The sequence below is a fragment of the Tiliqua scincoides genome, chromosome 3, assembly GCF_035046505.1.
Source record: "Tiliqua scincoides isolate rTilSci1 chromosome 3, rTilSci1.hap2, whole genome shotgun sequence".
NCBI classification, from domain to species: domain Eukaryota; kingdom Metazoa; phylum Chordata; class Lepidosauria; order Squamata; family Scincidae; genus Tiliqua; species Tiliqua scincoides.
In genome coordinates, this window is record NC_089823.1 from 6,099,367 (window position 1) to 6,113,894 (window position 14,528).

General features: G+C 45.4%; 1 protein-coding gene across 1 annotated transcript in view; it reads right to left on the reverse strand.

Annotated features, from left to right (window-relative positions):
- Positions 1-14,528, reverse strand: part of FCHSD2 (FCH and double SH3 domains 2) — a 164,551-nt gene that overhangs the window by 121,833 nt on the left and 28,190 nt on the right. Inside the window, exon 3 of the mRNA XM_066619897.1 lies at positions 4,322-4,367. Within this exon, the coding sequence (XP_066475994.1) occupies positions 4,322-4,367 (46 nt within the window). The remainder of the gene's footprint in view (positions 1-4,321; positions 4,368-14,528) is intronic.

Genomic DNA, 14,528 nt, shown 5'->3' on the forward strand with positions numbered 1-14,528 from the left:
TTAACTTGCTCTTCCAGCTTCCATTTTACTAAGTCCCCTTATTTTTTGAGAAGTCCTCTCTTTTGAAGTCAAGTGTGTCTGAATCAGGATTCCTTGAAAGCTTTCCAGTTACGTGTACATTGGAACTATTATTATATTATTAGAATTTATATGCAGTCTTTCTATCCCGCAAATAAAACCATAGTAAAAACATTAATACGGTGTGTGTGTGTGTGTGTATGGTGGTGGTGGCACAGTTAGAAGGGCCTCCTCTGATGACCTGAGAGGACGGTTGGATTGTATGGAAGGAGGCAGTCCCTCAAATACCCTGGACCTGAGCCATATCGGGCTTTAAAAGTCAATACTAGCACTTTGAATTCAGCCAAGAAACAAACTGGCAGCCAGTGTAGCCGCCAAAGCAGCAGCCTGACTGAGTTGAACTGCCGAGCCCCAGTAACCACATGGGCAGTCGCGTTCTGCACTAACTGCAGTTTCCAGACCGTCTTCAGAGGCAGCCCCATGTAGAGCACGTTGCAGGAATCTAATCTGGATGTTACCAAGGCATGGGTCACCCTGGCCAGGTATAAGCGACCCAGGTATGGTTGTAGCTGGTTAAACAGCCAAAGCTGAGCAAAGGCTCCACAGGCCATAGCTGCTATCTGGGAATACAAGAGCAGCTGTGGTTTCAGGATCATGCCCAAGCTGAGGACCTGCTCCTTCAGACGGAGTGCAACCCTGTTCAGAGCAACTGCACAGCACTATGGTCACTATTCCCTATTACTTTTCCTTGCACTAGGTACTGGCATCAACACAGGGTTAACAGTGCAATCTTATGCAAGTCTACTCAGAAGTTCTATTCAGTACAATGGTGCTTACTCCCAGGTCAGTGTGCATAGGACTGCAAATTAAGTCTAGTGCCACCTCCCCTCTGGTTCCAAGACCAGCTGCTCCAGGACAGTCTTTAGCACATCCATAAATTCTCTCTGTCATACCTTCAGTGCTACAGGAACTCCTCTCTGCTGGGTAACAAATAGTTGTCAGAGTAGGAGTCTTTTTATTACTTGGCAGCTGGATCACTTTCCTGAGCTGACTTGGCCACCCTTTGATTTCCGCTCTCCCCCTTTTTCTTTCCTTGTGAGGGTAAAGTCAGAGCTGGCTGATAGAAGGCCTTTTATCTAACTGAAACTAAACAAGTCAGCTACTGTATACGGAGGACCTTATATACTGAATAATCATTTATAGCAGATTTAACTTAAACATTCCCTGTTTTCCTTAGCTGTTTTCCTTAGCTGTCAACACTTTCTGGATTTCTGCATGCCTGAAAGCATTGCGTCCAGTACTGCAGTGGGGGAAGTAGATTTTAAGAAGTTAACTATACCTCTTAAAATATTCCTTAGACTAAGAAAAACAGAACTGTTCAAACCATCATGCTCAATCATGCTTATATCCACCTAACACATCTGGTACAGTCAGTTATAACATCTTGTTCACTAAATCAGGAACTTCCTTAGAACGGTCAATAAAACCTCCTACTTAATTTATACCAAGCTTCTAGTGCTGCAACCCTATTTAAACCTGCTTTATTTTTTTTTAACCCAGAACACACACAAAAAAAAGTACAGTACAGAAACTGTAATCACATCACGCAAACACGTTGGACGATCCTTCATTTAAAGCTACCATTTACAAAACTGACTGAATTTCTAATTAACCTGAATGCAGAGAGTCGTATTCCAGGATGCATCAAACTTTTCCTAATACTGCTTAAATAAAAATAAGGCATTGCTCTTGCTCGCATCTCTCTTCAGAATTCTGAATTCTGGGTAGCCTCATCATTAGCATAACATGGCAAACATCTACATAATTCATCTGCAGAGGACAACTGTGTTTTTCTCTTCCGAAATAGCTGGTGATTAACATTCTAGCACAGGGCAGAAGGTTCACTACCAGTATCTTGTTATTCTTCTTCACTGAGCTGTCAGTGACATTTAACAACAGTGACAAGGGAGACTTGGAGAAACAATCACTCATGATCACCAGGGATATATCTAAAACTGTATCCAAAAAGCTAGGACCAACTTAATAATTCTGTTGACAATGCTATAGAATAGTGCCTCAGCAACCACATTATCCAAGAGTACCTTTGTCTAGAGCAGAGGTGGGCAAATTTTTGCAGGAGGGCCACATCATCTCTCCGACACTGTGTCGGGGGCCAGGGAAAAAAGAATTAATTTACATTTCAAATTTGAATAAATTTATGTAAATTTACATAAATGATTATCTCAGAGACAGAACTTATACGAATAAGTGAATTTTACTGAGATTATTTATAATGCACATGAGAACTATAATACAGGCATGTAGAACCAAATGAGAATTATGAACTGTTTGCCACACACCTCTTGCACACTAAAAGCATACAGACCAAGCAAGAAACACATGGGGACATAAGTTGTTCAGAGGTAATAGGGGAGGGATTAAAATAATGCCCAGGGAAACACATGGAGACTATAAAAGGCCTTGCTCTAACTTGGCCCTCAGTTCACGTCTGGCAGTTACAACCAGCAGTCATGGGCCAGCACAGGCTCCAACAGTCTCCGATGGGCCAGAGGCTCATCGGAGACTGGGGGCTTGCTGCGGGCCAGATTGGGGGATCCCGAGGGCTGCAAATGGCTCCAGGGCCGGGGTTTGCCCACCCTGGTCTAGAGAATGAGAGCTTGTTCCAAATCATGCAGCAACCCCCTTCAAAAATTCCCTGCTGCTTCAGAACATTATTTCATAACTAAGAAGGGGCATGTTCTTCCAAGTGACAATCTGCCTATGAATAAGTACAGCCTGTGTTCCACATCCTTTACATATGAGGCTTAGATGACAAAATGTTTCATTGTCACAGATGAGGTAAGAGGGTGACTTCTCCCAAATTTGGTTTGCAGTTCAAACAGATTCAGCATTTGATCTATTGTTCAGTTTGTTCCCTTCAACAAATCACTCAACTTTTCCTGGCAAGCTACATTTCTTCTTGATCAAACACAAAGCATAATAGCTTTCTGTCTACCTTCATAGAGTATTAAAGGCAAATCAGCCTGTAGTCAATAGACTATATCAGTGGTTCTCAAACTGTGAGTCTGTCTGGAACCCACCAGTGGGGTTGTGATCCAATTGTTGATGGCAAAACTGACAGGGTAGATTAGGCTATGCGCATTAACAAATAAATTGCTAGTTGGGGAAGGAGCACTGCTATTCACTCACCATTAAATTCACACCCCCTGGCACTGATATCACACAGGAGCCTCTAGGTCCTCTAAAATGTTTGAAAACCACTGAACTATGATACCAAGTGGGGCACGGAGAACTTAAAGAAAAACAATTTCTTTAGAGATCTAAAAAGAGAGCTTAAAGAAAGGTGCCCACAGAGATTAGACATGCCCAAAATAATGAAATTGCAGATAGAAATGGAGAAGAGGTTATATTCACTGTGCCTCATTCCACTGAAGTTTACCTAAAGAACTGATGGGAAATATAACAAAACATGAACACTTGCAACCTTATGACTGAATATCTCAACTTCACCAAGGTAAGCCAAAATAGTTACAGCAATACTTTCAGTTTTGTCGTCTTGACTTTCATCACTTTCTTCTTTTGTCCTTGCCAAACACCCGGAAGTGACCCACATGGATCTCCCACCTAAGACACTGCAAGCGGCACAGGAACTCCACAAGCATGGGCAGGTGGGCGCCACCATTCAATGTCTGGTGCGCAGCTAACTGGGTGGAGAGCCTTAGCCTCCCACGCTGAGCTCTGTGCAGGCAGCTTCCAGGTGCTCGTCAACATTAAACATCCGGCCCCTTTAGACAGAAAGGTTGCCATCATGTGTCCTTTTTTAAACTTTTGTCATTGGTCTGCTCCTAGAAATATTACTTGTGTAGAAGAATTCAATTATTACTCATGTAGACGATATGCTCAATGATTCATACTGGATGTCTGACAACAATTCACATGATCCTATGAAGATCACAATTTCCATTATATAAATGGGTTACCAATGAAGGCACACAATTCATTTCTCAAGGCCTTTAAGTGATTCCACAAGGAAGGTAGATTTGCATCTAGGTTTTAGAGGTCTAAATTCAGCTCTCCATCCACAGCACCACACTACCTTGAGCAATAAGTGATTTGGAATGGAATAAGAAGTACAGCACATGGCTAGGAAACCATCACGCAACTTGCATCCTTTCCAGGACTATCATCTATCAGGCAAGAGCATTGTGTGGAGAAGGGGGCAACAGGAAAAATTGTAGCATACACATTGCCAATAAAGAAACAGACATATTCCGTGACTTACCTGCGCATATTCTCTCTCAATTGCAGCTTTCTTCTGACTATAAGTCCTACAAAACACATGATGAAAACATGATTAAAATACTGAGTATGGCAATATAGATACAACTGATGTACATTAAACAAAGAAAAAGGGTTCAGTATATACTCCAGACACTTTGTAAGGCTTCCGCTGACAGTAAAAGAAAAAAAACAACAGCAGAACTACTCAATGATTAAGCATTTGCACCTGCTACATGTGCAGATTACAGAATCAGTACAACAGAATTAGTACAACTCACATAACACCAAAACCAGGGGACATCCACTAAAATTGAGTGTTGGGAGGGTTAGGACAGACAAAAGAAAACATTTCTTTACTCAGTGTGTGGTTGGGCTGTGGAACTCCTTACCACAGGATGTGGTGATGGCATCTGGCCTAGATGCCTTTAAAAGGGGATTGGACAAGTTTCTGGAGAAAAATCCATTATGGATTACAAGCCATGATGTGTATGTGCAACCTCCTGATTTTAGAAATGGGCTATGTCAGAATGCCAGATGCAAGGAAGGGCACCAGGATGCAGGTCTCTTGTGATCTGGTGTGCTTGCTGGGGCATTTGGTGGGCCGCTGTGAGATACAGGAAGCTGGACTAGATGGGCCTATCTATGGCCTGATCCAGTGGGGCTGTTCTTATATTCTAACTTCCTCTCAAGTTATCATGATTTAGAAAGGACCATTCTCAGGGATGCTAGTGTGAAAGACAGCTTGTTGCAAAGCATCTACATTTACTTTGTGTCAGGCTGAGAATGAATTCCAACTGAGTCAGCTGAGCTACATCCAAGCTTTCTGAAAGTCACTGATCCTATTCCAGCCCTCACTGTATTTGGCCAACTTTTATAAACAGGATTCTAAGCTCCTCCCCAGGAATCATCCTCTGAGTTGCACTAGCATAGATCCCCTTAAGGGACACCGAAAGAAGCCTGTTGGGCATTCAGACATCAAGGCATGACATAGGGCTAGTATTAAGTGCAAAGGAACAGAGAAATATGGATACTGGTATTTGTTTCCAGGGTGTAAGATCGGATTACAAGTCAAGTTTTACTGAACACAAAGGGTTTACTTCTGAGTAAAATAAATAACATCCTTAAAAAGATTCTTGAAGCTCTACTATAGGAAGCAACAGAGCTGCTATGATCCTTGTTCTTAAAGCACTACAACTTCAAAGTGTCCTTTTCAAATGGTGCCCAATTATATTTAGCAGAGGAAGAGCAACTGTCCCTCTTCACACCAGCAAGGCCTCTTTTCCAGTGGCTGTTGCTGGTGACTGCTGTATTTTTTTTAAGATAGTTCCCTGTCCCTGAAGGGGGTCACAATTTATTGATTTTAATAATAATAATAATAATAATACTTTATTTTTATCCCGCCCTTCTCTCCAGAGGGACCCAGGGCGGCTAACAACATATAAAACAGATTAAAACATAATTTCACAAACAGATAAAAACATATTAAAAAACACATTAGCAGAACCCATAAAAACAGTAGTCAGAAAAGTCAGAATAAAAGAGCATAAAACAGCAGTTCTTAGAGGAATTGGGCCTGTAAAAAAGCAACTAGAAAATGTATAAAAGATGTTAAAAAGGCCATAAAGTCAGAAGGCTTGGTTAAACAACAAGGTCTTCAGGCCTCGCCGAAAGGTCTCAAGAGAGGGAGCCATTCTTAAGTCAAGGGGAAGGGAGTTCCACAACGTTGGTGCCACTACTGAGAAGGCCCTATTTCTTGCCGCCGCCCCACGTACCTCCTTAGGCGGTGGCACTTGTAAAAAGGCCTTCTCTGATGACCTGAGAGGACGAGCCGGATTGTACGGGAGTAGGCGATCTCTAAGATAACCTGGCCCAGAGCAGTATAGGGCTTTAAAGGTCAAAACCAGCACCTTGAATTGGGCCCAGAAACGAATGGGCAGCCAATGTAGCCCCCGGAGAAGCGGGCTGACAGAGTCAAACCACCTAGCTCCAGTGGCCACACGGGCCGCCGCATTCTGCACTAATTGCAGTTTCTGAACCGTCTTCAGGGGCAGCCCCACATAAAGCGCGTTACAATAATCTAACCTCAATGTCACCGTAGCATGGATCACCGTGGCCAGGTCTGCACGATCCAAGTACGGACGCAGCTGGCGCACCAGCCGAAGCTGAGCAAAGGCCCCCCTAGCCACAGCCGCCACCTGGGAATCCAGGAGCAGCTGCGAGTCCAGGTGGACCCTCAAGCTGCGGACCTGCTCCTTCAGAGGGAGTGCAACCCCATTCAGAGCAAGCCGATAATCCAGCACCTGCATCGAGGATTTCCAAACCAGGAGAGCCTCTGTCTTATCCGGATTTAATTTCAGCTTGTTAGCCCCCATCCAGATCCTCACTGCTTCCAGACAGCGCTCCAGGCCCTCAACCGCCACCCTGGAGTCTGGAGGAAAGGAGAGATAAAGCTGGGTGTCATCAGCATATTGATGACACCCCACTCCAAACCCCCGGATGACCTCTCCCAGTGGTTTCATGTAGATATTAAATAGCATGGGGGACAGAATTGAGCCCTGCGGCACCCCGCACCTCAATGGCCAGGGTGTCGAACAGGCATCTCCCAGCACCACCATCTGGGACCGACCTTCCAAGTAGGAGCGGAACCACCGCAAAACAGTGCCTCCAACTCCCAGCTCGGCCAATCGGCCCAGAAGGATACCATGGTCGATGGTATCGAAAGCCGCCGAGAGGTCCAGCAGGACCAACAGGGACGCACTCCCCCTGTCCAGTCCCCGGCGTAGGTCATCCACCAAGGCAACCAAGGCAATTTCCGTCCCAAAGCCCGGCCTGAAACCAGATTGAAAAGGATCCAGATAATCCGCTTCATCCAAGACCCTCTGGAGTTGGGCCGCCACCACCCGCTCAATTACCTTGCCCAGAAACGGGATGTTGGAGACTGGCCGATAGTTGTTCAACACAGTGGAATCCAGGGAGGGCTTCTTCAGGAGGGGGCGAACCACCGCCCGCTTCAACGCAGGTGGCAATGTCCCCTCCCCCAAAGAAGAGTTGACCACCCTCCCCGTCCACTCAGCCAGTCCACCCCTGGCAGCTCTTATCAGCCAAGCTGGGCAAGGGTCAAACAGGCAGGCAGACGGCCTCACACTCCAAAGGAGTCTGTCCACATTCTCAGGCTGCACAAGCTGAAAAGAATCCCACAACACTGGATAAGCAGTTGCCAGGGGGACATCATCAGACATTGTCAATGTGGCATCCAAGTCGTAACGAATGCGATTGATTTTATCTGCAAGATGTTGCGCAAATAAGTCACAGCGGCTGACCGTGTATTCCTCTTGATCCACTGGCAGGGCCTGATGGAGGAGGCCCCGCACCACATGGAACAGCTCTGCCGGACGGCTATCAGCAGACGCAATGGTAGCAGAGAAGAATGATTTCTTCACTGCTACCACCGCCACGGAGTAGGCTCTATAATGAGCTCTACTCCGTGTCCGATCGGATTCATCACGAGTTTTCTGCCACCGTCGCTCTAGACACCTGCCCTGCCGCTTCATCATTCGCAGCTCCTCAGTGAACCAAGGAGCCGCTCCGAGTCTGCGACGTGGCAGAGGTCGCTCCGGAGCAATCTCATCCACTGCCCTGGTCATTTCCCCGTTCCAGAGGTCAACCAGAGCCTCAGATGAGGTGCCAGTCTCGGCAGTGGGAAAATCCCCCAGAGCCCTCAGGAAACCTTCAGGATCCATTAGCCTCCGGGGGCGGACCATAGAAAACGGTCCCCCGCCTCTGCGGAGGTAGGAAGTCGCAACCAGCCTAAACCTTACCAGGAAGTGATCTGTCCATGACAACGGAGTGATCTTGATCTCCTCTACATCCAGATCACTGCCCCCGTGCCCAGCTGTAAACACCAGGTCCAACACGTGTCCTGCAGTATGTGTCGGGGCCAAGATCTTCTGGGACAGGCCCATGGTTGTCATGGCAGCCATGAAATCCTGAGCTGCACCTACCGCAGGGGCCACGGCATGAACATTGAAGTCCCCCAGCACTAACAGGCGGGGGGCCTTCAATGCCACCACCGAGATCACCCCAGTCAGCTCAGGCAGGGAGACTGTTGGGCAGCAGGGCGGGCGGTACACCAACAGAATCCCAATCCTGTCCGGTCCTCTCAACACAACATGCAGGCACTTGAACCCAGCAGACTGCTGGACAGGGCACCTGGTGAAGGAGATGGACTCATGATAGACCATTGCAACTCCCCCTCCCCGTCCCTGCAATCTTGGCTGCTGCAACACCTGGAAGCCTGGCGGACAAAGTTCAGAGAGACTAACACCTCCCTCCCCGTCCAACCAGGTCTCTGTAATGCATACCAGGTCGGCTTTCTCATCCAGAATCAAATCCTGGATGATACAGGTCTTGTTATTCACCGACCTGGCATTCAAAAGTAGCAGCTTCAGATCCAGGAACTCACCGCCAAGACCACCAGGCATCCGAGAATTGGGGGAGGGACCAGAAGGGGAGATGATCTGCCTATGATTAATTCTCCTTCTCCTGTAACGGCCTGTCCGACCCCCACTGCCATATCTCCCCTGGCCCGTCACTCTCTTGATAGTGGCACCCTTCCCTTCCCCTGAACTCCCTCCTGAGAGCACACACATGTGGCAAGGCCCGCCTTCTGAAACTGGCCTGCAGGCGAATCCTCTGCTGTAAAAACAATTGTTGCTCCTCTCTCCCCTGCCTCCACCGATGGGGAGGGTATCCGACTGCTGCTAGTTGGTCCGCTGACGGAGAGGGCACCTGATCTTCCGGGCACGAGCCCCAGGCTAAGAGCCCTTTGGCTCTTGCCCTTCGGCTCGCGCCAAAGGCTTGCGCCTCTGGCAAGCCCAGCAAGCTGGAAATACCTGGGGAGAGAGAGGAGGAGAGCAATCAGGCAGGCAGGCCTGCAGACTCCACCCCCCAGCCAAACAGTCTCCCCAGCTGGGCCTGATGGTCCCTTCCAGAAACTGCCTCTGGAGAGCAGCCTCTGGCAAGCCCAGCAAGCTGGAAAATTTTACTATGCAAACTGCTTTGTGAACTACTCCTGTTGAAAAGTGGTATATAATTATTCTTAATAATACTTCATGGAGAAGCCTAATTGCCTTTAAGATACTAAAAAATAACCAGTGTTAGAAACATTCATGAAGAGCTGATAAAGGAGGAATTTTGATTTACAAGGGTTGGTACAAAAGTGATGCCTCCTACTTTTCATTTCAAATCAAACTTTTATTTCAATGTGCTTACTCCCAGGAAAGTATTACAGGATGGCAGCCCAGGCAGGGAGAGAGGTGGCAACAACAGCACCTTTCCTGCACTCTCTTCTCCATTTGCTCTTAGCCATCTCCCTCCCCCAATATGTGTTGCAGCCTCTTCTCACTCCATCTGTTCTGAGGCTTCCCCACCACCCCTTCCCACATGAGACTCCAACACAGCAATTTTCAACCAGTTGATGGTCCTCAGGAATTTGGAGCAGAGTCATTTATGAGTAGGGCCAGTGGGGGACGTGAACCCCCCACTGGGAGCCCAAGGTGCCTTGTCAATTCTAAAAAAACCTTATATTGAAAACATGTAGTTAGCTCTATTACATTTTGTTTTTATTTGAAAGGACTGATTTAGGAAGAAGGAATACCAGAGATTGACAGAAACAGTTATGTTTTTTCAAGGTTTGCATTTTCTCCAGCTGCATTACTTACATCCCCTAGAATAGACATATACAAAGCATTTTTTAACCTCAGGATAGTTTATACAGGAATCCTGTTATGACATCTAGACATGCATAACAAAAACATCACAAAAGACAAAATTTGAAGAGTCAGATTTCCCAGGAGTATAGAACCTCTGCTAGGAGCAAAAAAAAGTCATGGATCTAAAGCATTTACTATCTTGTCTTGAGTAATCTGACACACCACATTTGTACAATGTCAAGAATTTCTGCTTTAACAGTTTAATTCATGCAGGGGGGCTTTTTTGCTCACTAGCATTCTAGTGGAGAATGTTTGACATTATATATTAACAAAAGCCTTCTGTAACACTCATTAAAATCCTGGAAAGGCTATTTGCTTGCACAAAAAACCATCTGTTATGCATTATGAACATGTATTCATATCTGCTATTTTATATGCAAGTCTTTGGCATTAATAATTGCTACAAAAGAGAACTCAAGATATCAAAATGCATTTTATCTTCACATTGTTTCTAATGCAGAAGGTAGGATTTCCCAAGGTATTCCTATAATGCACTTCCAGTGTTTAACTTCATTTGTTTCAACGAAAGCACACAGAAAATACAGCTCCTGTTTTGCACGATCAAGGTCTGCATGTAATTGGTTTAGTTTAAAAGAATTTTTTTAAAAAAAAACACTGTTCTTCTAAGGCAGCGGTCAGCAAGCTTTGCTGCCTTAGGGGCGAAATGTCTGAATGGTTCCTATTTGGAACCAAACCAGTGCAAGGGCATGCAGGAGGATTCAGATTAGATCCACCATGCTTGGGCTTGTGACCCACCAGTGGTCACAACCCACACTTCAGGAAGTGCTGATGTAAATACTTTAAAAGCCCTCATTTTTGAAACTGAATGTGAACATCAGAAAATCACCAGTCAGTCTCAAACCCACCCATCTCCCATTTTTGGGCAAGGTGCACGAGCAGGTGGTAGTGTTTAAGGGGCTTACTGGATGAAATTATCTGCATTCTTTTTTATTTAACTTCTAGACTAGCCATTTTCAACCATTGTGCCATGGCACATTGGTATGCCGCGAGTGATTCACAGATGTGCCACAGGAATCTGGGGGAAGGTCATTTATTAGTAGGGTCAATGAGGGATGTAAGCCCTCCACTAGCAGCATGGTGTATCTCAGTTGTCAAAAATCTGATAGTGTGCTGTGACAATTTTAGTGCCTTGTTAGCATGCCTTGAAATGCAAAAGGATGAGAATAGCTGTTCTAGACAGAATTTCAGACAAAAACAGCATTAATCATCTAGAACAGTGGTACTCAAACTTTTAGCACCAGGTCCCACTTTTTAGAATGAGAATCTGTCAGGACCTACCACAAGTGATGTAATGAACACAAGTGACATTATCAAGCAGGAACATTTTTAATATTTCTAGGCTGCAATCCTACCCACCCTTATCCAGGAGTAAGTCCCATATAAAAATCATTGTTAAAAGTCATAGTAGCCTATTCAAAGTACAGATTTGTAACATTTCCCAAAATGCACCATGGTAGCATCAAGTCTAATAGACAAAATAAAATATTGAAATAAATGGGAACCCACCTGAAATTGGTTCAAGACCCACCTAGTGGGTCCCAACCCACAGTTCGAGAAACACTGACCTAGAAGATTAACTATATCCAGAACTGGACATGAGCAGTGCATCCCTAGCAGTCCTGCTATATTTCAGAGACTATGGTGTCCTTCTAGGCTGCCTGAGTGGACTGCGGCTTGGTGAAACTGTTTTGAAGTGGTCCCACTCTCTTATAGCAGGCAGATCCCAGGTGGTGGTACTGGGGACATTCACCTCAGCCTTTGGAGAGTTCTAATGGTGAATCTAGCCTTAGCCTAGTTCTGTTCAGTCCCCCATGCTGGGTGTTATCAATATGAGAACACCATCCAGCTCTGTATGCCCATTCTAACTAATGCTGGGAATGCTATGGAAGTTATGAATTGCTGCCTGAATTTGGTGAGAGACTGGATGAGGGCAAAAATGTTGAAATTGAATCCAGAAAACACAGAGGTGTTTGTCTAGAAACCTGCAATTCAGATATTGGACTGTTTGCCAATTCAGGACAAGGTTTTACTTCCTTTTGAAAGAGTACACTGGCAGCCTGGAGGTTCTCCTGGACCCTACCCTGTTCCTGGACCACCAAGTGGTGATGATAACCAGGAGGGCCTTTATCCAGTTTCCGCTGGTACAACAACTGCATCCATATCCAAGTAACACAGACCTGACCATAGTATACCACATATTGGCAACACCAACATTGGACTACTGCAGTTTTCAACCACTGTGCTGTGGCACTTTGGTGCGCTGTGAATGGTCCACAGGTTGCTGCAGCAGTTTGGGGGAGGGTAATTTATTAATAGGGCCATTGAGGGAATTTGAGGGAAGGCAGAGCCTGTGTCATTCTTTTGGATCAGATGTGTTATTCCAAGTAAGCTTGCATTAATGCATTTTGTTAACTCTTCTTAGTTAGTTGGCATCCTTCAGTCATGGAAGACTATGGTATGGCGCTCTGAATGGTGGTTCTGGAACAGAGTGTCCTCGCCAGTGCGCAAAGCCTGGGTAGAGTAGATATGGAGGATAGACTGTTACCCATGCAGCAAATCCCCCCTCTCCACGTCGCTGAAATGGTCCAATGGAAAGGCAGAGGCCAATACGGTTGGTTCCAGCGGCGTCGCAGGAGTTGCCAGAACTTGACTGTGTTCAGCCACGAACTGCCTCAGGGACTCCGGCTCCGGATTTTGCCTCAAGGTTACTCCTGAAGCCTCTTCCATAACTGGATATAGCCACAAGGCAGTGGAGGTTTGGGATCAGAGTTTTCCTTCTCTCAGAAGAGCTGCCTTCCCAGGCTAACGAGTCCCATCTACCCGGTGGCTGTTTAGTCGCCTCTTACGACAAGTACAGCCAAACTGAGGGCCTATTCTTATCCCCCAGCCCCCATTCTTCTTAGTATACTTACTCTATTTCAGAGTATTTTTAATACTCATTTTTAAAAATATATCCTTAAACCAATGGTGTGCCTTAACAATCTTAGCACATTATCAGTGTGCGATAACATGAAAAAGGCTGAAAATTACTGGACTGCTATCACACAAGCTATGCAGGATGCCCTTGACCACCATCAGGAACATGCACTACAACACATAATGCTGGATGGCAGCAAAGCCAGGATGCTGTAGTGGTTCTGCTGTTGGACTAATTTTCCTGGGTGACCTTGGGCCAGTCACTGTCTTCAACCTAACCAACCTCACAGGGTTGTTGTGAAGACAAAAAGGAGGGAAAGAAACAGGTACGCCACCCTGAACTCCTTGTCAGAAGGGCACTATGAAAATGTGAATAAAATAATAAATGTGGGTGCATGTGTGGGACTGGGGCTAGGCTGTTTGACACCTTCAGGTTGCTGCTTTCCCGCTGGCTGCCAATCTGTTTCTGGGGGAAATTCAAGACACTGGTGATAATTTTTAAAGGTTTATATGATGTGACCAGGACATCTGAAGAAATGCCTCCTTAAGCAGGGGTTCTCCAACCCTTCAGACAGTAATTTTCAACATTTTTTATCTCATGGCACACTGATAAGGTGATAAAATAGTCAAGGCACACCATCAGTTTTTTGACAATTGACAAGGCACACTACACTGCTGGTGGAGGGGTTCACACCCACAATAGCCCTACTAATAAATGACCCACCCCAAACTCCCACGGCACACCTGCAGATCATTTATGGTACACCAATATGCACAACACACTGGGAACTAGAGGAGCCCTCTTGCCAGTAGAGAGACCATGTGAGATTTATTGTCAGTGATGCTGGAAAAAGAATTCCCCCCTGCCCAAGTTTTGGTTGGCCCCTACTCTTCAGATGTTCCAGTGGTGCCTGAAAACTCTATTCCACTGTTTTCTCTGAATTTATTTGGATTTGTTCTTTGTTGACTTTGAATTTACTTTTCTCTTATTTGAATATAGTTATGCTCTTTTATATTGCCTTAATTGCTAGTTTCCTTTAGTGCCTCTTTTAGTGAGAAAAGGTTGGATATAAATATTTTAAATAAATGGTAAATGAAAACTAAAAAATGCTTATTCGGGGTACAGAATCCTGCATACCAATCCTGAGTTTCTGACAACTGATTTTTTTTTTTTGTTTAAAAGGGTTTACATATAGAGTCAAAATTCTCCAGGTATATGTAATCCAGTGCACTGAAATCAGATGAGATTTTACTTTCTGGGACAGCAGTCCTACATCCAACTATCTCCTTTACGAAGCAGCTATGGCCTTCTAATCACTATGCCTTTAAGATTTGCCAGCCAAGAGGTTAGTCCTTGAGACAGGTCTGCCAAATCTGCAGCTGTGACATGCCAGTCATAGGCTTGATTTTTTTTAAAAAAACCCACTCATTTATGAAGTCTCAGACTTCAAAATAGATGTCAGTTCAGCAGAGGCTCAATTTGCATGCAACTGCTGTCAA